A 24,380-nucleotide genomic window follows, 5' to 3' on the forward strand; every position below is an offset into this window, starting at 1 on the left:
ATACTATACATGCAGTCTGACTGTATTTTTCTCTATATTTAGGGATCATGTGTCTGTGATAGAAAACCTGATGCTCGATGAGTGCCCCCCTTAAACAGGCAGCAAATTATTAACCAAATTATTCAGGATCACATTCCATTTTTAGGTTTTCAGCATCCCAAGATGAATGAGTCTTCATCAGCTCAGACAAGTTGTTTGGACTGTGTGCAAAGTCATGTGCTGCATGATATTTAGAGACATTATTGGGTTATTATTGTGATACTTGAGTAGCAGCTGTATAGAGATTTGTGTGTGGTATACACAATAAGCTCAAAGCAATGATATCCAGTAGAGTGATGAGGATTTTATCTCGAAAGCTTTTCTGATAAAACCTAAATGAAATCATTTTGAGAAATATGTGATTCATGTATGTGTTGGCTTTCATTGTATTAAAATTTGAATGTCCACGACAAACTGATTTGTGTATGTCAATATTCAAATGGAGTAGAAACCAGATAAATTTTGTAGTTTATCAGACAAAAATTAAGCACATAAATTTAATTCTCTACACCAATAAATACAAACTCCCCATAAATGTTCTTTGTGTGAAAGAAAGCCATAAGAAGTCATGCTTACACAGCAGTGTATAAATGCTTTGAAAATATGCAAATGTTATATTGTTTAATTTTAATCTAATACAATGTTTCAGCTGTTATTCCATAAATCCTAAAACAAGCACACTTACTTCAATCTATAATCTTGTTGGTTCAATAAAGCACAGAGGTGGGATAAACCCTGCACAGGCTGTAGGTATATCGCAAGGCTCCAATTTAATGTAAAAGTGTTGAGTACTACATATGTTGTGAATCTGGACTTTTTGAAAAGCATATTGACAGTTTTACTCCATCTAGTGGTTAAATCAAGGAGAGCTTTAACTAAACCATGCGAGGCAATGTGAGACAGAACTCATTCCTGCAGAAAATAAAAATATATATACATATATAAATGCGTGTGGAATAAATAATATTCCAAACTTGTCAAAACAAAACAATATTTTAAATCTTTACAGTCAACATTGGAGCAGACAGTATTCTCATTTCAGTCAAATCCAATTCATCTGACATACAACTAGGGCAGATTACATCAGAACCTTATGAAATGTACTGCCTACATAATTAACCACAAAGGCATATTTTAAAAGTACATAGAGAATTAATGATAGCACAAAGTTTTAGTTTCAGGGAAAAGACAAGATCTGTCTTTTAGCCTTTTTATGTTCAATCTTTAAATTTTAAATTTTTTTTATATTTGCAAATGGTTACCTTGTTCCATTTTTTAAACTAATTTAGCTAAACACAGAATATATGTGCTACCTGCCAAACTCCTTGTATAATTTATAAGCAAACAAACAAGAAACAAGAAAAACTTTCATGAACTAAAACCAACATTCAGTTTTATGTAACAAATCTATGCGTGTTTACTCGTCACAAGTTTGGTCTCGTTTTGAAATGCAAGGTTTATTTTTCTATTACTGAATCTCTGTGCCAAAGCGTTTTTGATTTCCATAGTTTTCAAACAGTATATCACAGGGTTGACGGATGCAGGTATGAGGCTGTACAACATTGTTATAATAATACGAGCATCAAGGCTAAATTTAATTCCTAAAATGTCAGTAAGATACACAATACATCTTGGCATGTAATATAGACAGGTAATGAAGAGTTGAGGGGCACATGTGGACAGGAATTTGTAATCCCTTCCAGAAGCAGACATTTTCACAACAGCCATAAAGATAGAAACATAAGAAATAATTATAAATGTTAAAGGAACTAAGAGAGTGACCATAGCATTTGCAAATGCAACCCATTTTACAAATGCAACATCATCCCCACATCCCAGCTTGGTGATGGAATTATGATCACAGTAGCACTGCATGATGGTATTAAGGTCACAGTAGGGCAATGTCAGAGCATGTAGCACAAGTCCAAGCATTCGTATAAAGGTCAGAAACCAGCACAAGCCGCAACAAATAGAAATGATTTTGTTTGTAAATAAAACTGGATATTTGAATGGAAAACATACAGCAACAAAGCGATCCAAAGCCATCATCAGCAGAATTAAAGACTGAATAGCTCCCAGAGAGTGAACAAAATACATCTGTGCAAAGCAAACACCAAATGAGCACATCATATCATTCCACCAATATCTGGCGATGATTTTTGGGAGTGTTACAATGCCAAAGGACAGGTCTGTCATTGCAAGGTTTAAAAAGATCATGTACGTTGGCTTGTGGAGAGTCCGCTCACATATGATGACAGCTAGAATAAAAACATTTCCAAATAGAATAGAAATAAAAACAAGTAAGAGAACAAACGATACTATGCCATAGTACTCTGGTGGAAGTCCAGGGAAGCCAATGATCATAAACTCTTTCACATTTGTAACGTTTCTGTATTTGATCATTTGTACAAAAAAAGGAAAAAGAATGTTAAACAGAATCAAAATGAAACAGACCTTCAATTGGAATTAAAAAGTCACAATAAAAACCACTTCAGTTCATCAGTGAGCTTGCAATCGCAAAAGAAATAGTTCAAAAATATTTCTAGAATATTCTACAAGTGAACTAGTTCCTCTGTATGTTATTTGTAGACATCATCTTTGTGCCTCGAAAAGAACCTTGTTTCCTTCAGGTAATGCAACCCTGCAGTTTCACCTGCTGATCCTGTCTCTCTATTTAAAGCTTTTCAATAGACTTTTCTGATGACGCTCATCGACAATAAAACTTTGAAGAGCAATATTCCCAAAGAGTCAAGGAGTATTTTAGCATCTTCATGCTTACCTCATTTAAAAAACTGTTTTGAATGGAATTGGTTGTTTGTGATCTGTCATAAATTCTGTGTGATATTAGGGAAATGTTTAATTTGCTCAAACAAAAATAAAGCAATATTTTACACCTGAACCGCAGTTGGAAAACAAAACTTAAGCAAGTAATCTCCCTTTTTCTGTTTTCTCAAAAGAACGGATGCATTTTCTGTTAAAAATCGGTATAAAGAAATTTGTTAAAACATATAATACCCAAATTTATTTGAAAATATTGTACAGGTTTCTCTGTAGTACGGAGCAGCAATATACTGTGGTCAAGTATTGGTCAAAAATTATTTAGTGAAAGTCAGACCATGCCAGAAAAACTAGAAACTGAGTTCCCTCACAGTATTTTTCTCTTCTGATGTTACCATTGATGTCTTAACTAGTTTAATGCAAAGTAAATGACAGACTGAAATCAGAAGATAAAAATTATTTCTACAATAAATTGTAATTTATTAAATTTTCCACTGGATCTACTGACCTGTTAAAATGTTGAATATGCCTTAGTACTAAAGGATGTAAAATATTTTGGAAGGCAACAGTACCATAAAAGTTAATATTGGTTACATATATTTAAAACTAATTTTTAGTGAAGTAAAGAGAGCTATGGGTGAAATGATCAACACAAAATAAGATTTTCTGCAAGCATACAACTTTTGCAAACTACTAAATTGGGGTCTTGCCTTCACATGAACCCCTTTAAACTTCCTTCACTGACTAACAGCTGTCGCTTACTTATCCATTCTTTTAACTTAGCCCACATTTTCTATTTAAATATGTTTTACTGGTCTGATAAAATATTCTAACCTTTAATATTGTGCTTTCAATAGCTGAAAATGGAAAATCATAATAAACAAGAATGAAAGCTTGAAAACATTGGCTTGTATGTATTTAATGTATAAAAATATTTTTCATTTAGTGAATAGAGTTAATGAGATAAATAGACTTTTCAATCATGCAAAAATAAATAAATCTCATCTCTCAGCTGAGCGCTGAATTGGTTTGCTGTTTGTCATGTGAAGTTATTGCAGAGTTGTCACCACCTTTCATTGAGCAGTCACCTTGTTTATCCTGATAAAGGGAGGAAATCTCACAACTTCGATCAACATTTTTCCCCAAAGCACATCTGAGAGAAGTTCCTTTTTGTTTTTACCTAGTTTTCAGGAGGCTTAGCAGTAAAGTCGGTGTCTATCAACCCAAATTAGGAGGAGCTCCAATAAAGCTGCAGTGTCACAGAACCGTCTGAGGGGATTGATTCCATGTTCTGGTGTTCACTCACAATTAAGATGGCTGTTTTTCTAGGACCTCAACTTTAATCCTGAAACAAATTACACATGTAATTTACACCTAACATGTTTTATTTTCAATGAGAACTGATGATTCTACAAAACCAGTCCTCATTTTTTATTCAAAACCTTACAATATTTTAATTTTTCAATTTTGTGCCATGTATCTGTAGAAATCTGACCGTGGAAAAAAACCTCCATTAATTTGACCTTATTGTTGCCCTGAGAAATTTTACACTCATAATATATTTTTACCACCTGAATATAGTCTTTACCCACAAGTAGATTTATTGTTCATACATGTTAAACAAAGTTATAAAGAGATATAGAAATAATAAATTCACTTTACAATTTGCAGTTGAAAGGATCTATATATGGTTTATTTTAGGGTTAATACATTTATTTTATAAATTAAATTGACAACAGACTAAAAGAACAGTAAAAACAAAAATCTAGAATTAAATTTTCATTAAAGAAAATCCTTTTGACAAAATTAAAGGCACTAACTTCAACTTGACTGAAGTATGTATGTAGAGCTCTTTCAGTCTCCCAGCTACATCTGTAAAAAGTCTTTCTTCTGCTGTCTTCTTCTTCTTCTATTAAAATTTAACCAGCCTTTGTTGCTCTATTAGTTCATTTGGTAAAAAGCTTCATTTTTAAGCTGTCTTTGATGTCCTTTGTTTTGAAGCAGTATATTAATGGGTTGACAACAGCAGGTAAAAGACTATACAGCATTACAACAACAATTCGAACAGAAGCACTGAACGTGTAGCCTACAAAGTTAGCCAAATAAACAAATAACCTCGGCAGATAATAAAGGCAGGTGATAATTAGCTGAGGTGTGCAAGTCGACCAAGCCCTAATGCGTCCTTTAGAGGATGATGTTTTCAGAACAGAAGCGATGATGATAAAATAGGATAGAACAATAAATCCCAGAGGTAACAACAAACAGAACATGGCAAGACCCAATCCCAGAACTGTTGAACTTCGTACATTCTCACATCCAAGGTTAATTATTGATAAATGGTCACAGTAGCAGTGAACAATTATATTTGAATTACAAAAAGGTAGACTCATAGCATCAAAAACCACACCAAACATCCATGAAATCGGCATAAACCATGAGATTCCACAAAGCGCAGAAACAGTTGTATTTGTGAAAAGTGCATTGTAGCGCAGAGGAGAGCAAATTGCAATGAAGCGATCCAGCGCCATCACCATCAGAATGAAAGAATGAGTTGATCCTAAAAAGTGAACAAAGTACATTTGGGCAAAACAACTATAAAATGATATAATTCTGTCGTTAAACCAGTATAAAGATATTATCTTTGGTAGCGTTACTGTTCCAAACATTATGTCACTTAGTGCCAAGTGACAAAAGATGACATATGAGGGTTTGTGAAGAGACCTTTCATATCTCACAAAAACTAAAACAAAAATGTTTCCAGCTGCTATAGCCAAATAAAGCAGAAAAAGTGCAGCTGAAACGGGGCCATAATACTTTGGCATAAGACCTGGAAATCCAGTGATGACAAAGTTTTTTATCGTTGTTACATTAGTGTACAACATAATCCTTGCGATTACAACAGTAGAAACTGTGACTAAATATCAAACACAAATGTCTAAGCAGAAAACTACAAGTTATGGAAAACAGTAGATGAACTCACAAAACGTGGAACTGTTAACACTTCCAGCTATTGTATATAGAAAACAAAAAAGCATTAGACACAAAAAAAATCATGTAATGTTTGCCATTTAAATCCACTATATCTTCAACAGCTCCCTACACTTTTATCTAAAACATGTTCAGCATTTTATTTGTTACTACACTATAAGTAGGCATAAGAGATCCCAAATGGACAATGATCTCTAATGGTTTCCAGTTTGACAAACAAACATGACTGCCATTAGTACAATGCATGTTGTTGCATTTCTGCTTGAAGTTTTGTTGTGTTACTTTGTATTAAACATTATAGCACTTTTTAGAAAAATTTTATTCCTTGTTCCTTCAAAAGGGCAACAAATTTACTCTCAGAAACACAGTAGGTTATAAAACTCAAGTATAATAATATCAAATACATACAAATAACTATAGCATGACCAGAGATTGGCCAGAGTTTAAAATCTATAAAACACAGAGTCTGAAGTGGAAAGAAAAGTTACACCATACAAAATGGAACGTGACTCAGCAGAGTAGACATGCATATGATGGGGATGACTATGGTTGGTCAGACTCTAAAGGGCCACAAATGCACTTTAGCAATCCAAAAAGTATTTGAATTATAAGAAAAAAGACTTTTAATGAAAATATCCTAAAGTTTCTTTTGTCTTAAAGTAGAGTAATCTTATCAGACACAAGACTTTCTGAAGGAGCTCATTGTGTTTGGAGGCCATGTGTTCCAGAACAAAACAAAGCCTCTTTTTCATGCATCACATTTTGTTCCACCAATGGAATCAGTTTTCACAATATTTTGCGTTTTCTTCTCTTACTTTGGACTACTTTGGCTTCTGAACCAAGAATTTAAGGATACTTTAAAGATTTTTCTCAAGCTAAAGATAATTTTCTCAAATTAGCAACAAGTAGAAACCAAACAGACATTTTTAAGGACATCTTGATGATTGTATCATCACAGTTTCTTATCCTTGTTTAGTTACTGGTCCAGATTTTTAACTCTATTCCAATTTTAGCTGTTTTTATTCTCTTCATCAAAGTGTGCTTTATTTCTTGGGTCTTGAAACAGTATATTACCGGGTTGACTGCAGCAGGAAGTAAACTGTACAGCAGAATTAATAAAATGCGAACATCTACGCTAAAAGAAAATCCAACTGTGTTAGCTATATAAACAAAGCACCTAGGGAGATAGAAAAGACATGTTATGAATATTTGTGGAGTACATGTTGCCAGAATTCTGCTGCGTCCTGCAGAATTAGACATTTTTAAAATGACTATAATAACAGAAACATAAGAAATCAGTATAAATGCAAGAGGCACCAAGAGACAAAACATAGCGATACAAAGGGTAATAATCACTGCAATCTTCAGATCATTTCCACATGCCTGATTTGTTATTGAGATGTGGTCACAGTAGCACTGGGTAATAATATTTGACTGACAGTAAGGTAAACTGAGGGCTTGGAATATTACAAACAGCATCAAAGGCAGGGGTAAAAACCAAGCAGATCCACAAAGAGCAAATATAATATTGTTTGTGATTAGGACAGGGTATCGCAGTGGAGCACAAATTGCTATGAATCTATCAAGAGCCATTACCAGTAACAAAAATGACATTACTGAACCTAAATAGTGAACAAAGAACATTTGTGTAAAACACTCATAAAATGAAATGATGCTGTTTCCAAACCAATATTTTGAAATGATCTTTGGGAGTGTAACAGTCCCAAATGATAAATCAGTCAGTGCAAGGTGACAAAAGACCAAGTACATAGGTTTTTGAAGAGATTTTTCATAGATGACAAATGCCAAGATGAAACTATTTCCTACTAAAATAGCTAGATAGACTAGAAAAAGTACAGCTGATGCAGGGCCATAGTACGATGGTGAGAGTCCAGGGAACCCAAGGATGAAAAAGTTGTGTATCCTTGTGATGTTTGAGCTGAGCACCATTATCTCAAGTCCCTGTGAAGAAGTGTCATACATTTATTCATTTTTAATTGTATTTAAATGTCACCACAACATCAGTAAATACATAATTAATCTTTATTATCATGCCTCTTATGCTGCTAAACCATTGAGTTAATTATTTGAATAGTATTAAAGGTCAAGGTAATTTTACTTATATAGCACATTTTCAGCAACAAGGCAATACAAAGTGTTTTACAGGAATTAAAAGGAAATACGAACAAAATAACAAACCAGAGGAAAGAGCAAAAGAAGAAAAACAATCTAATGTTGATCTAAAGTATGTAAACTAGGTGCTTCTGTTCAGGGTTGCTAACTATCCTGTGGTCTAATTCTTCTAATTCATTTCTGGGTTGGAAGAACAGGAGTCTAAAAAGTAGTCTAATAGTGTTGATCCGAAGTATATAAACTAGACAAAACCCTATTCAGGGTTGGTTGATAAGTATAACTAAGTATCCTCTGGTCTAATTCCTTTTCTGGGTTGGAAGAATAGGAGTCTAATATGTAGTTGCTAAGGTAGTTTTTCTGGATTCTAAGTTTGTTCTAATTCCTGTTCTGGGTTGTTAAATAAGTGTAAGTAAGTAATCTCTGGACTTTCTAAGTATGCTCTAAATTTGTAAAAGTAATGAGTACTCCACAGTTTCTAAGTAATAAAAACTAAACCAAGAGCTTTTCTACAAAAATACATATTTCCATGCATACTTTTAGTAAATCTGTAAATCTCTATATAATTACCTACTACTGATGAATAAACTCAACACATTAAAGCAGATGCAAAATTAACAAATGATATTCGACACTTTATAATGCAACTGTTTTCTATTTTAGAAACAAACTGTCCAGCAAATATTCTTTGCTCACAAGCTTTTATGATTAGACATGGTATAGTCCCTGATAGTAACTGAGAATATTATATACAACAATAGAATAATCTTACCTCAATAAGGCAGCTCAACAAGTGACGACTTGGAGTAAAGACTGGTTTACAGCTAATATCTGCTGGTTTTATCCAACTAGGTGCATCCTCAGGTCTTATTCCCACATGAACAGTAAAAGTTCTCAGATGTTTTGAATGTATCTTTTCATATCATTCTTATTGTTCCTATTCCCTTAAAAATGACTTTCACTGTGCAAGATTATTCACCTTGTGTAAGGTTGTATTTAGACTAAAAGAGTTTTATTTTTGGATTTAAAGCAATGATTGATTTTTTTTATAAGGATTTTATGGCTCAAGAGACCTTGGCTGTGACTTGATGGCTGAACAGGAAAAAGGAAAAAGAGAAAAAGGGAAAACAGACAGTAAATGGGGGGGAAAGCACTGGAAATAATCTTTATTGAACTATCACAAATTAAAGATTTGGGAAAAACTGGGTTTTGATATTAGCGTAGAACAATCTAGTCCAGGTTTGATGAGCGTACGTTATTCAAATGCTTAAACAACAGCAGACTAAAGAAGTTAAGTGCAGTGAAAAATTAACTCCTTTAATTATTTTCTGAGTCGGAAACTTCAGTCTGAAGCCAACTTCAGCTTTGTATCACTCTGTTCATGCAAATCCAAGAGGCCTCTCCATTCTGTTAAATAAATGGTAAGAGATTTAATATGTGCTGTATGTCTGAAGTATAGCAGACTACAATTCTAAAACCGCACAGAAAATTGACATCATCGATCACAACTTCTTATGTTCACTGATTGGCCCAGTAGAAAATCTGCCAGAAGGAATCCAAGCAAAGGGCAGAAAACACAGTTTGTGCAGTAAGTAAAATGTTATTCAAGTGGAATTGCAAAGGAAGGCAATGGGCAGGCTACTTTTCAGCGTGACAAATGGTACACAACTAAAGCGTGCAAGATTCTTTGGAAGTGTGACTGAAAGAATGCAATTTGGATGACTGTAGCACGAGCAACCATTATGGACATCAGGGATTGTAAAGTAAATGTTTATTGAACAGGGAAAATGTTTGAATGATTTGTCTGCAGGAGGAAGAACATCAAGCTAGGACCAGATCCACACTGGAAGACAGGGAGGCTGTTAACAGGTGCCTTTTACTGGAGAACTGGTTCAGCAGTGGAAGGAGTCAGATTCTTGCTTTGTGAAAGGAGAAAGCAATCAAGGAGAGGTACAAGCATAGATCTGGTGGTTGACTGCTTGGTGTTCAGAGAGTCAATCGTGATCAGTAGTGTTACTCTCCTTAGCAGGAAGAGGTGAATGGAGGGTGGACAGGCAGGCGAGTACTGGAGATGGGCCACAGGTGGGTGATCTGAACAGGATCACCGAGGAGGACAAAAGCAAGACGCCAGGACAGGAAATCCACAGGGCCGAAGGATCAGCGTGGAAGCGGAATGCAGAGGATCTACGGGGAGGGAGAAGATCGAAGGTAAGTTATATAAGAAATAGTTTGTTATATAATGGAGCAGAGAGTCTGGTGTAGTTACCATGAGTAGCAGTAAACAGTCTGTTGTCTGTCTCTGGGAATCCACTCCACTAAATCCTGCTTTTTGATTAGGGTAATTCACACCACCTGGAAGCTGCACCTGCTGACAACACCTTACAGAAGAAGAGGAGTAGCAGAACCCAAGAAGCAGCATTCAAGCCTGTTGGTATGACAGTACTTGTAAGAACTTGAAGAGGTGTAACTGCTGTCTTTTATTTGTGCAAGACCAAACAAATATATACAATTACAAAATATAAACTAGAGGAGTTTTCGCTCTGACTTCAACTTCACAGCTTCAAGTTACAAATACTTTTGCACCAAAAGTACATCCATACTGAACTTTGCAGACAAGTCAGTGGTACATGCAATTTTCATATTTTGAGGGCTTTGCAAAAGTTGCAGCAGAAAAAAGCTCAACAGCATGAGGGCTGAAGCCACTTTAAAAACACCTGTTGAACCTCGCAAGACTTACACCAAGCTCTCTTGAATCCATGCCCAACAAAAAACAGGGAGGCAGCCATTTTGAATTGGTCTTGCAATTTTGACAGCTTATTACCTATGCATGATCAAATTCCTCCTAAAGATTTTAAGGTATGAAAATTTGAGTTTTCTCATAAGTCATGGGGGATCTAAAGTTACTAAAGCACAAAAATTGCTAAAGCACAAAAAGTGCATATTGAAGGGGGTGAGCTCAGGTCTCAAAATTTGACTACCCACCAAAGAAAAAAAAAGAACTGTTACAACTCTTAGAAAAGCATGTCTCCGAGGCTCATGACAGCAGGAAGTAGAATGTTTTACTCTGAAAGGTTTATATGTAGTCCCCTTTACCTAATCACCATATAACTTTGCCCACTGACAGAAGACAAGTTGATGTAACTTGTTGTCCAAGCCCCATGAAACCATCAAAACATGGCTGAAAATTATCCTATTTGTCTGAGCTGGCATATTTATAAGAATGTTTATTAATGTGAGATTTAGTTGTTTTTTTTCCAAAGATTTGCTTTGATACAACTGGCATTTTTTCCAGTAATCAGACAGAGAGAGAAGGGGAGGAAGATACACAGCAAAAATCTTAAGGGAAACAAACCTTAGACAGCTGTTCTGCAGACTACAGCCACAATATTTAACGTTGGTCTAAATATTCCAACAACTGTATACTTTATTTATCTGGTGTTTCCCTTTCTCTTCACAATGCTGTTTGTTCAGTAATGTTCTCTGTCAAATCTCTTAATTTTTACCGGCACTGCAGTATTTCTGAGTAACTTAGACACATGAATAAAACAAAAATTATGAAAATATTTTATTTTCCTTACAGCCAACAAGTATGTGAGTAATGCGATCTATCAAATCAGCATGCTGGAAAGAAACTACGAAACAAGCCACTGTTTGCTGATATTGTTCTCTTTTTTTTTGTTTTTTAAATCCATGGATAATTGAGATGGTGCTTTTAACATGATATTGTAATAAACGAAGATAAGGATACCACTTATAATTAATGCACTGGTCTGTTCAATGTGAATTGCTGAAACCTGGACTTTTCTAAGTAGAACTGTTTCATCAAACACTCTCTGATGTCTTTAGCTCTTAGGCAATATATGAGTGGGTTTATCATTGGAGGGACAAGGCTATAAAGCATTATGATTACTATTCGTAGACCAGCACTAAAATTAATCCCCACTTGACTAGCAAAATACACAAAACATCGAGGTACATAATAAAGTGAGATTATTATTAGCTGGGTACTACATGTTGACAAAGACTTTCCAAAGTTTCCCAAATTTGTTACCTTACTTATTTCTATAAATATTGAGCAGTATGAGAAAAGAATAAAGGCCAGAGGTCCTAACAGTGTAATCATTGCACCCACAAAAGCTGGAAAAGAATAAGGGTTTCTGTCTGTGCAGGCCAGAACTGTTATTCCAATATGATCACAGTAACAGTGATTGATTATGTTTGAAGCACAGTAAGGAAGAGGATATGCTCTAATCACCATCATTAAAGGGATTGGAATAGTAATAATCCATGAAGTCACACTGAGGATATGGATTGTGAATTTTGTAACAATAGCTGTATATCGGAGTGGATGACAGACGGCACAGTACCTATCAAAAGCCATCAGTGAAAATATAAAAGAATTTACTGAACCCAAATAGTGAACAAGGTACATCTGGACAAAACAAGCAGTAAAAGAAATGCTCCCTGATTGAAACCAGTATCTGCTGATGATTTTAGGTAAAGTTGTTGTGCTAAAGAGAAGGTCGCAGGCAGACACATTTAAAATGATGTAGTACACTGGTTTGTGAAGACTCTTGTTGGATGCAAATAAGAAAAAAACTGCAGCATTTGCTTTCACAGTTACCACATAGACTAAAAATAATACACCAGAAGTGAGACCGTAATATTGTGGATGGAGTCCAGGAAATCCAGTTAATATGAATTCAGTTACTCTGCTTTGATTCCCCTCTGGCATGATCTCGAAGAAAATACCTTTAAAAACTGAAAAGCACACAACAGATCAAACTGAATCCTTATTATGACAAAAAATATGCTTTGTAGTAATTAGTTCAGATATAACTGATCACAAATTACTGTTCTGTTGTAAACTATTCATAGTATAATTATTGATGTCACTTTTGTTTAATTACATTTATTCTGCTAAGTTATGGTTGTCATTCTAATAAATAAATGTAGATGTAGCTTAGATGACTAAATTTGTAATTAGTTGTTTCATTTCACACATACCTTTCACAAAAGGTGCACCAACGTTCTCTGATTTCTCACCAGGTGTCTGTCTGCTTAAAACCCCTCCTTTAATACACCTTTTGATGCAGGCAGAGTTATTGTTCGTCCTCTTTGCTTTCTCTAGGGATTCCTGATGTCTTCATTTTAGTTCTCAATTGGGTGATAGTTTTCATCCCTAACATGAACAAAGGTTCAAATTTTATTGGTTGTCATTATATTAGTTGACGCTTTGTCAAGACATTCGGTAATACCTTTCCTACCTTAGCAGGCAGTCAGTTTCCTACATTGTTGCCATTTGTCTACTAGGTTAATATTTCTACACAGTTTTTTTCTTATTTCTAAACATTGGTCTCAATAGTACGGAAGAGGATTATGGCCACCGAAAAAAAAAAAACAACAAAACTTTAATCTGTCAGAAAAAAAAGAATTCTGGCTTTAAAGTCAGAATTTAATCTCAGAATTCAGACTTTAAAGTCAGAATTCTGACTTTAATCTCAGAATTCTGAGTTTAATTAAAGTCAAAATTCTTTTCTGACTTTAAAGTCTCAGAATATCAGAATTCTGAGATTAAAGTCAGAATTCTGAGTTTAAAGTGAAAATTCTTTTCTGACTTTAAAGTCTCAGAATCTCAGAATTCTGAGTTTGAAGTCAAAATTCTTTTCTGACTTTAAAGTCTCCGAATCTCAGAATTCTGAGATTAAAGTCACTTTAAACTCAGAATTCTGAGATTCGGAGACTTTAAAGTCAGAATTCTGGCTTTAATCTGTCAGAAAAAAAAGAATTCTGGCTTTAAAGTCAGAATTTAATCTCAGAATTCAGACTTTAAAGTCAGAATTCTGACTTTAATCTCAGAATTCTGAGTTTAATTAAAGTCAAAATTCTTTTCTGACTTTAAAGTCTCAAAATATCAGAATTCTGAGTTTAAAGTCAGAATTCTGAGTTTAAAGTCAAAATTCTTTTCTGACTTTAAAGTCTCAGAATATCAGAATTCTGAGTTTAAGGTCAGAATTCTGAGTTTAAAGTCAAAATTCTTTTTTTTCTGACAGATTAAAGCCAGAATTCTGACTTTAAAGTCTCCGAATCTCAGAATTCTGAGATTAAAGTCACTTTAAAGTCAGAATTCTGGCTTTAATCTGTCAGAAAAAAAAGAATTCTGACTTTAAAGTCAGAATTTGATCTCAGAATTCGGATTTAGAGATTAAACTCAGAATTCTTTTTTTTTCTGACTTTAAAGTCAGAATTCGTTGTTTTCCTCTTCTTTAATCCTCTTCCATACAAAAGGCAAGTGCAAATTACTGTCCTTGTTAAAAATGATAAAAACTGACAGATTAATTCCATAAGAATTCAATGATTTGCTATTTAAAATGCTATCCTGGTACACAGGTGGGCAGTTTGAAGATTTGGAATATAAAAAATTTGAAAAGTGTTATTGCTCCATAAAACAGCCATTCATTCTACTGGTAAGCATATTTCATTTGAATGAAAGGTTGCATTCCTGGATCCTTGAAATATAACCAAAACATAAGACAGTACAAAGAATAGATTTTTTTTTGCTTATAGACAACATGAGAGCGGTGGACAAAGTAACTGACAGACAAACAGTACTTTTGAGATATTTCCGCTGCATATTTGTTAACTGCTCTCTCACAGCAAAAATATGGATGGCTGCTATCCTTAATTTTTTAATTCTTACAAGGAGCTTTACAGAGTATTTTTATTAACTTGTCGGATATTTTTGAAAAATTTGCTTGGAATTAAAACCTTTTTCTTCCTAATCATTCATGGAATGTACATATGGTGTCTGGTATTTTACTGAACTCTTTCAAATACACCGGATAGTTTTCACAACTTGTCTTACATTCCTCTAACTTCTCTGATACTTTCTAAAGAGTCAGGAAAGAACGTCTTAATTAAATTCTAGAAGATACCTTGCAAGTGTTTTTACAGATTTGAAGAAAGTATCTAATATGTTCTAGCAAAGATCCAAAGGGTACGTGAAGAAAATTAAATCTCTTTTTTATAGCTTTTGCCTGCACAGTCATTTAGTGTGCTAGCCTTATCACTTATAGAGGATGAATAAATATTCAGTAGGTGCTTAGCTTTAAGTTCATCTGTGAATAAAAAAAAGTAGATTTGTAAACTGAATAATGACTTTTTATGAAGGTAAACAAACACAAGGGGTAAAGTAGAAAAAAATCTGCAGAGTTTTCTAATTGATGTAATCCAGTTTTTTGGACTTTTCCTTGAAATGAACATTAAAATAGCTTGTAGAGAATTACATGAATTTGAAAACAAATTCCCAGAGAGCTCAATGGAGGTAAAACACAGCTTTAATAATGCTAATGGTTTAGGAATCCCAGTAGAGTAAACAGCTGCATTTTATAAGCCCAGTGAGTATTTAAAGTGATGGTAATAGAGGACTGCTAATATCCCCAGTGTTCAATGGAGGTCTCAGAGCATATGTTTCGTCTTACCTGAGTGGATTTTGTGAACCACACATCACCCAAAGTCTATGTGAGTAATAAGTACAGGATGTGAACAATGTGAGAATTTTAAACTGTCATAGCTTTTACACATCAGCAATAGTTTTAGCCTACCAATAGTGTAAGCGTATTTGTAGGACAGATTGAAATATTTAACCACATTTAAAAGTTTTACATTGTCTTGTTTTTACTTTTTAGCCTTGAAAAGCCTTTATGAAGTGACAAAAACTTTCCAGTAAACAAACAGTGATCTGCAGCAAGAGTGTATTTTTAAATAAAATACATTTTAAATGGGAAAAAAAATATTTTTATTTCACTTCGGTGAAATATTTGACTTCTCTTAGATAGAGGTGTAAAATTAGAAAGAGAAAAATAGACTCTTTTTGCATTAGTCAATTATGAATCAATTATTTTTCTCCTCAAATAATTGATTCAAACTGTTTTTATTTTTTAAACATTTTTAAGAGATTCTTATTAAGGAAATTGAGGTTGAAACATTTTGTCACTCTCTACAAGTTGTTAATTGTTTGTGCCACGCAAACACATGAAAATAGGATATTTAAGGGAACTAAAAGAGTAAAACAGGTCCCAGAGTGAAAATTTCACCTTTGCATAATCCCGTGGATAGCAAATGTGAAATTGCTAATCTTTTTTTTTTATTTTGAACTTTTTATTTTCAAAAACTGTTTTACATCAACACATACACATGTCCACCCCTGTCACCACTCACAATTTACATCTTATTTATGCAGACTATTCCAGACATTTAACCCACACCAAGCAGACTGGCCGTACACCTCCATCTCTGCCAAAAGTCTTTCAGGGAATGTTGATGGAGGAAACAGTCCAATCGAGATACATTTCCTTCTGATATACATTGGACCCGTTAAGAGACACTTATAGTCATCAACATCCATGGATATATACATTACAATAATTACAGTGATAGGGACAATAGTAGACATAATGAGAACACAAATTAAAGCAACAAAAGTACACAAAGATAATAATACAAAATAAATTTGAACGGTACCCAAACAAACAAATAGAGGTGTCAAGGTTACAATACGAAATTAGTTATAGGTCTGAAATTGCTAATCTTTTAGCCCACCTGTAACCAAAACACATCATACATGTAACACAAACAATGTAACACCCATATGTTGTTGTGTTGACTATTAATCTCTTGTGCAGGCTTTATGCACATGTCCCATACTCTATTTTTAGCATCACTTAACAGGAGTAAGAATTGTGTTTTGAGCCATTCTTGATGTTTCTGTGTGGATGAAACTTTTATGGAATCAACACTATATAAATGTGGGTGTTTTTTTGAAACTGACAACATTTTTGGAGAAAAAACATTCCTCTGTGTTTGTGACTAGAATGCCAGTGAATGTATATTTTGAATGTTAAACATTTAAAATCTTTAAAGAAAAGAATTTCTTTAATGAACAAGTATGTAACATACGAAAAACTATGTTTGTGCAAAAGTTTAACAAGGAACAATGTTGCATAAGATTGTTTTCAGTTGAGAACTTTCTAAGGTGCATTGTGGGAAAACTAGCGCGCTAATTACACCCTTGAGATGACGACTGGCATGAGACCTCATTTAGCTTCCTCATAACATTCATGTGTGCTGTTTGTTTTTTTTATTGTTTAAGGTTTGAAAACAAACCATGAAAACTTTGAACTACTGTAAACTCATTTATCACAAATTGAATTCATATATCCAGTCACATGAATAAGACTGCTAAACAAGAGGAAGAAGGGATGAAAAATGTTTTTTATATGGAATTCATTGGGTCATTGAGAGTAAGAGAAATCCTGTAAATTCTAGACACTAACAGGTACCATAGAATTGCACAAAAATTCGTGAGGGATGACGGAGTCCCTGCTCAAAATTCCATGAAAGAGGTGTACGGAGCCTCATGCCGGAAGCCCGTTGAAAGGCTGTTTACATTGTTTTAAACTGCGTGATTGTGAGCGTGAGTAGGAATAAAAATATCAATAGGTACTTTGTTCCATATAACACAGTAGGAGTGTAACCGGTAAACCTTTTATGGATGCAAAAGCAAGAACCCCCAACTTGATGACTTTTTGTTTCTGTGTTTGATATGTTGTAAAGCATTTTGAAATGCCTTGCTGCTGAAATGTGCTATACAATAAAATTTGATTGATTGATTGATTGATTGATTGATTGATTGATTGATTGATTGATTGATTGATTGATTGATTGATTGATTGATTGATTGATTGATTGATTGATTGATTGGTGAAGAGTGAAAAGAAAATTTCTATATATGTATATTTATTTGTGAAGATAAATCCTGAGTGTTTGAATGGTGGCCTTGCTATGCCACTGTTTACCTGGGGTGGAAATTTTACAGTTAAAGACTGTGATAATTGAATTGAATTGAATTGAATTGAATTAAATTAAATTAAATTAAATTAAATTGAATTGAATTGCACTCCTTTCCCCAGAATCAGCTCCTTCAGACTAGCCAGCTCCTTTGAACTAGCCAGCAGCAATTAGCAAACATCTGGTGGAACTGCACATCTACTGAGATCATTAAACAACCTACTTAGTGAAACGCTGGTAAAAGCGATAATAGAAAAGAGATGTTATGATGACTTCCTGAAGATGAAATTTCAGAAAAAGCAAGAGTTTTTAAAGAGACATGGGTCCAATTTCTAGGTGTTAAATTACAACATCAAATTTATATTAAGTCATATTGGATATATATAGCATTTTTTATATCAAATGAAGGTAACATGGTTACTTGCTATAAAATGCATAATATTGGCCCTTTAACATAAAAACTGTTGAACTGGCAATTCTGTTTTGATTGACTGATTGCCTGATTGTTTTTTATTTAAGGATTGTAGCTATATGCTTGTTCAGGAGAAGTTATTTCTGCAGTTAGTGATGTAATTGGCTGTGTTTCCTCAGATAGAAAACTTTTAAGCAGTTGGAATAATAAACTGAACTTGGCCTTAATGTTTTATAATAATAATGAATTTGAAATGTATATAATGGGCTTTGAATCTGTAAAGTGCACTGAAACAATATATGATCTGAATTGGCTCTGAATGGAATAAACCGAAAACAAATGGACTTGAAATTAACTCAACTGAAAAGAAATGATTATGTCACATAGGCTCTCCAAAACTGCCTTAGTCAGTGTTGTTTTTTACTTATTGCACATTCTGAAAAATATTGGAAATTTTTAAAAAGTAACAAAATGTGACCATCATTACATTCCTGTAATGCTGTACTTTTAAAACAATGGAGGACACTGTCTGTAAAATGACCAGCATATTTTTCCCACTTATACTATGAATGTGTTGGAAGAGTAAGAAAAAGAAAGGACTTCATGGAAGGAAGGAATGTTTTATCTTTGCATTTTAACCACTCACAATTGGTGCAAATTTGCTTCATCTTTCACATAGATGAAATGTCGTTAGACATTTAGGTAATGCCTAACAATAATTAACCATTTTGTGTTGAGTTGGACTTTTTCCCCAACTTAGAAATGTAATTTCTTAGCTTAGCAAAGTTAGCAGCCTGATGTGAAATGCCTATAAAAATACTTTTTACTGGAAAGAGGTATAAAAGTTAGGCCAACCTCCCTTTCAGCACAAATAACAAATGCCAGTGCTGCCACCTGCTGGGAGAAAAAGGAAACACTCATTGTTCCATTTTGATACAGCATAAAATTTGTTGGTTTAGATCACTTTGGTGTTGTTAGAGTGATCTACACTTTATCAACACTTTATCAATGTTAGATTTCATGTCATAGTTGACCTTACAGGTTATGTATGTTTGCATATAGTTGCTGATAATTGTATTACAAATTATATATGAATTGTCACATTAGCACTGTAATTATGTGTAATAATATCAAATTTCCCATAAAAATTTCAACAAAAGCAGTTAAAAGGGGGCTTGTCTGTCAATAACTAACAGGCCACTTTTCCTTCCCTGTCCAGTTCTAACAACTTCCTTTTATTAAATTTCGTTTAAAGAGTTCAACTATATTCACTATATTTATATAGATACAATTCACAACAAATGTAATCTTTAGGGACTTTACAAAAAACTCGTTTCAGTTCAATCATGCATACGTTCCAGATGCTCAGAATCTGTTAGTTCTTCCACATACCAGATTGAATACCAAGGAGGATCGAACCATTCAGCCATTCAAGAATTTTGAATGGTGTACCACTACAGCTGTGCTTAGTTGATTATGTGGATACTTTTATAAAGCAGTTAAAAACGTTCTTGTCTGAACAGACTTTATTTTAAATGTTTAGGGCGACTCTGTGGGTAAAACCTGTCCGTTTGAATGAATGTTTGACTCTGTGGGTAGGTTCGATCTCAGCTTCCTCTTGCCACAAGTCGATGTGCCCCTGGGCAAGGCACTTAATCCCAAGTTGCCTACCGATCTGCGTATCGGTGGATAAATGTGCAAATGGATGAATGTGACTGTAGTGTAAAACACTTTGAGTGGTCAAAATAACTGGAAAAGGTCTACATAAGTTCAGTCCATTTGCCATTAATTTTCATATTGTACTATATGTTGTTTTATCTTTTTTATGGCATTTGATAGTTGCTTCATTGCTTAATGCTTAATGAAGGGTTTGTCTCTGGAAGGTGTACAAAAAATTAGGATGAGTCGTATCATGCATCATCACCAAAGTGCTCATGTAAAAATGTAAAAAGCAGATGAGCATTGAAGAGCTTTATTGCTGTAATCTCAAAACATTTTTTCCATTGATTGTTGAGAAGGGTAGTTTTTGAGCAGCGAAGAAGCGACGTTGTTTCAATAAAATGCATATATATTTTTTAAATAAGCACAATGTTTTAGTCTTTTGAGAGAGGCCTGTCTCCTTTACATTCAGAAAAATTTATTGGTTGAATGAATCAAATTAAAAATCTAAATTTGTTAGTGGTAAGAATAAATTTTAGTTTTACTGAATCTGTTACGTTGAATTTGTACCTTCATCTACAATACATAAATAAAACCAACAAGACAATGTTATTTCAAATGACTCTTTCAGACAACTTTAACCAAAGTTGTGAAACCAAATAGAGCTTGTTTACAGCATTGCATCACAACACCCTCTGAGGTTCATTACCAGGGAAAAGTACAGAGGAGATGTCACTCTGGAGGGCTCACTGTGGCACTTCTAGTGTTACTTCTTTGTAAACAGCTAGGTCATTAACCTAATGAGCAAAGTTTATATGGGAACAGTCACCAAGCATTGGTAACCATAACACAACAGTTTTCTTTTCAAAGTACCAAAGTTCAGTGAGGAGTTAATTCCCATACTGGGTGATGACATTCTCAGAGCCAACCAATCAGATGACAAATATTAAAAAGAACATAGGGCTGTCTGCTTGTCTTCATCAGTTCAGAAGATATAGGCAAAGAACACACCATCTGATTTTAATTTCATTATTTTTATGATTTGATGTACTGTGGGATTTCCAGTATTCCGTTATACAACGCATAAAACCTTTACAATCAGGTGACATCAATTCAGTATTCAAACATTCACTGAGCATACAGGAAACAAAAACGTTTTCTTTTTAATTACCCTGAATCAATCATAGTTATTATTTTTAGTAACAGTAGCAGCAGTATTACTATTGTTATTCTTTATACAAATGAATTTTTCAGCTCACTTCTTCTTGTACTGCATAATTTGCTTTGCAAAAACCTTCCTTGTATTTTGTAGTCTTAATGACCGTAAGAAGTGTAACATTTGTCCTTATGTGCAAAACATTGAACAATAGCAAAATCTTAAATATACCTCCATTCCTTTTATTTTAATTAAAGTTAGATATTTAAACAAAAAACTGATTTATAAGAACAAATATGTATGCATCATTTAAATTTGCAGGCAAACAACATAACATGAAAATGCAATATAAAAGAGCTGTAAGTGCAAGAGACCAGGTTCATTTAAAATATTAATAAAATGTTCAACATAGTAGGATGATGAAAACATTTTTATTGCAATCCCAATTATATTGTTCGGGGGAAAGCAAAGTATCATGCAATAATGACATTACCTCATACAGAGATTTTGGAAAGCTGCACACTATAACAAAAAAAAGTAAATTAATGGACTAACATTGTTACAACACACTTTACTGGAATACAAGCCTAGATGATTCAACTTAAAGTAAATTTATGAACTGAATTACTCACAATACATTCTTTAAAAATCACATACAAACTTAAATGTTTCTAAAATGCTCCATATATCTTGTGGCTCTATTTTACAATGATCACATAAAGAAGAAAACATTCCCTGCAGGGTTAGAAACATTACAAAAACTGATTAAATGCAAGTCTACACAACAAATAAAGCAGTTTGCATTAGCTACAGTTTAAGTAAGCTATTCAGAAAGAATCAGTTTATTCTTGAAAAAGTTAAGCACTTTTTCATGAATTTCTTTTGTTTTCAGTCCATAAATTATTGGATTTAATGTTGGGGGGAAGATTAATGTCGACACTCCCATAAATCTTCTTAAATGTGGTGAAATATTCTGCAGTCTGTAAGATATGATTGTAAAGAGGCCCAAGCACTCAAAGAGCAGGAAAACAAAAAGATGTGTGGCACATGTCTGCAGAGCTTTCGCTTTGGTGTCTGACTGTCTGGATCTAAAGCACGCAATAAGGATGCGAAGATATGTATAAAAAACCAGGCCATTAGCTATCACTTGTGTAAAAGCGCTTATAAAAAGACCATAAATGTTATTAATGGTTGTATCTTCACATACCAAAGTTAACAAACTTGGATTGTCACAGTAGGCGTGCGTTATTTCAGATCTACAGCGGTACAAACGCAAAAGAAGAATAAAGAGCACAGCTATTAAAACCACACAAGAAGACCAAACTAATATGATTATTTTCATAATGTGAGCATTAGTCATTACAGTGTTGTAACGCAAAGGGTAACAAATGGCAATGTATCTGTCATAGGCCATTGCAGTCAGGATGAACACTGACCCGGCTGCATAGATATGGATAAAAAAAGCTTGGATAATGCAAGCTGAGAACTGAATCCTTCTGCTGTTTGTCAGTATCTCCTTAATGAGGTGTGGAAAGAGAGCTGAAGAACCTATCAGGTCATTGATGGGAAGATTCACCAAGAACAGATGCATTGGCTGGTGCAAAGATTTGTTCAGCACAATGGTGAAGATAATAGTAAGGTTACAGAAAAGGATGATCATGTAGTTCAGGGTTGCAAAAAGGAATGCAGGGAAGACGCCTTCCTGAGGGAGATCATAGCCTTTCAGCTGTAAGACATATGATGTGTTATCCATGTTGTCCATCCTTTCAGTTTCTCAAAGTGTGAATAAAACAACTATTTAACAAGCTCTGAAGCTCTGCATTTACAATATAACATTTACGAGCAAAAAGACATCAGAAGACTTCAGAAGAATGGAGGGTGTTGGCATGAAGAAAAATCTTAAAATAACATTGATTCTGATAAATTTCCAAACTCTCCGGGTCTACAAACAATTCGCATACGATTTTTAACTAATTTACCACTAGAACATAATTTCAAATGAATCAAGTTAAACAGCAAAATCACACAGTCTGTACTCATTCATAAAACAGAGAACATTTTTGCGTTGTTGCCTATCGACCAGTTGTGCTGATGTACAACTTTCTAGAACTAATTGGCAAGACATTGGAGGCAGTGCGATATTTATTTTCTATACAACTCCCATGGGAGTCACAGGATATCTGTGTTTTTTCTTACAATATGTGGTTAACAGGGTAATGGCCAGGGATTAGAAACGGTCTCTGTGTCGGTTAATTTTTGCTACTAGAGCTCTGTAATCAGCCTTGAGGATAAAAGTCTAAATAACCAGTGACCAGGATGTGTTGGGTCAACAGAAAGTTGCCCTTTTGCTGGAACTGTACCGGTCATGAGTAGAGGAAAGGTCAGTTCTGATAATCCTGTCTGCAGACCTGATTGTTCATTGCTGTTTGGACCTGTCCTGTTTTGTGAGTGAGCCAAACCACACAGAGATATGAACACAGAACATTTTTATTTAGAAAATATGATGGCTGGAGATTGTAGGGTGCTATGGCTAAAATTAAATCCACAACTTTCAACTTTTCTTGACATCATATGTTTTCTAAAGACTAAGGGAAATAAATGTTACAGCTCTTGGTTTAATCAAACCGTCAACTTAAAACATGCACTTGGACCATTTACAATTAAACAATTAGTCTTTTTTGCTGAAGAGCATTACTGCATTTGAAGTTATGATGTTTTCCAGACATCAGTGGAGGTGGAGGAATGTATCCAAGAATCACTACGTTGATAGTTAATTAAGTTAGCAGAAGTTGTAAAGGTTGGTCTCCTTGTGTCTTTATTGGGGTACAGGGAAAAGCCATAAGGGTCCAGAGAAGTAGTTACCAGGAAACTGATAAGGAAATTAGAGAAGGTAACCTCTGATGGTTAAAACAATTTCAAAAAGAAATCCAAATTTGACTAGCAGCAAATGTAACAGCTTTAGTACAAGCTTTAGTTTCTCTGTTTGAGCAATTCAATACTCTCTCATCACAGTTCCTTGGTGAATAAAATAGAAATATTGTATGTAGAAATATCTATTCTATTGTTCCACAGTGAGAAAATTAAGGCGTACCAACAAATTAAAGGTAAATGGAGGCATCCACTTTCAAACTTATGTTCTATAAAACAGAAAAAATGTGCAACTGAGTAGAGTCATTAAAAAAAAAGCTAAATGTTTATGCATCCTGGTCCAAAAATGTTTTGATGCTACTGGTCAGATTCATGGTCTGTTTCTTTCAAGGAAAGGAAAATAAACAGGCCATTACCAAAGTTCAATCTTCTTAAAAAAAACGCATTTATTTTTTATGATGCAGGAATATTTCAGACTTAGTTGCCATATACTGTATAGAC

The 24,380-nt window shown here is 34.1% G+C and overlaps 5 protein-coding genes across 5 annotated transcripts; all 5 read right to left on the minus strand.

Annotated features, from left to right (window-relative positions):
- Positions 1-1,446: 1,446 nt before the first annotated feature.
- On the minus strand, positions 1,447-2,442 carry LOC102224909 (olfactory receptor 1500-like). The gene has a single exon (XM_005796862.1). It carries the CDS (start codon positions 2,440-2,442, stop codon positions 1,447-1,449), a length of 996 nt encoding a protein of 331 aa, XP_005796919.1.
- A 2,321-nt stretch (positions 2,443-4,763) lies between these two features.
- On the minus strand, positions 4,764-5,699 carry LOC102231489 (olfactory receptor 52N5-like). Its single transcript, XM_005796802.1, has one exon. It carries the CDS (start codon positions 5,697-5,699, stop codon positions 4,764-4,766), a length of 936 nt encoding a protein of 311 aa, XP_005796859.1.
- A 1,078-nt stretch (positions 5,700-6,777) lies between these two features.
- On the minus strand, positions 6,778-7,755 carry LOC102224644 (olfactory receptor 2AT4-like). Its single transcript, XM_005796861.1, has one exon. It carries the CDS (start codon positions 7,753-7,755, stop codon positions 6,778-6,780), a length of 978 nt encoding a protein of 325 aa, XP_005796918.1.
- Positions 7,756-11,692: 3,937 nt separating this feature from the next.
- On the minus strand, positions 11,693-12,670 carry LOC102224395 (olfactory receptor 2AT4-like). The gene has a single exon (XM_014475572.1). It carries the CDS (start codon positions 12,668-12,670, stop codon positions 11,693-11,695), a length of 978 nt encoding a protein of 325 aa, XP_014331058.1.
- Positions 12,671-21,834: 9,164 nt separating this feature from the next.
- LOC102224138 (olfactory receptor 52K1-like) lies at positions 21,835-22,773 on the minus strand. Its single transcript, XM_005796859.2, has one exon. The coding sequence runs from the start codon at positions 22,771-22,773 to the stop codon at positions 21,835-21,837; it is 939 nt and encodes a 312-aa protein (XP_005796916.2).
- Positions 22,774-24,380: the final 1,607 nt, after the last annotated feature.

Source organism: Xiphophorus maculatus, chromosome 18 (genome assembly GCF_002775205.1).
Source record: "Xiphophorus maculatus strain JP 163 A chromosome 18, X_maculatus-5.0-male, whole genome shotgun sequence".
NCBI classification, from domain to species: Eukaryota; Metazoa; Chordata; class Actinopteri; order Cyprinodontiformes; family Poeciliidae; genus Xiphophorus; species Xiphophorus maculatus.

Coding starts and splice junctions, on each gene's coding strand:
- LOC102224909 (XM_005796862.1), bottom strand. CDS start 2,442: ATGATCAAATACAGAAACGTTACAAATGTGAAAGAGTTTATGATCATT.
- LOC102231489 (XM_005796802.1), bottom strand. CDS start 5,699: ATGTTGTACACTAATGTAACAACGATAAAAAACTTTGTCATCACTGGA.
- LOC102224644 (XM_005796861.1), bottom strand. CDS start 7,755: ATGGTGCTCAGCTCAAACATCACAAGGATACACAACTTTTTCATCCTT.
- LOC102224395 (XM_014475572.1), bottom strand. CDS start 12,670: ATGCCAGAGGGGAATCAAAGCAGAGTAACTGAATTCATATTAACTGGA.
- LOC102224138 (XM_005796859.2), bottom strand. CDS start 22,773: ATGGACAACATGGATAACACATCATATGTCTTACAGCTGAAAGGCTAT.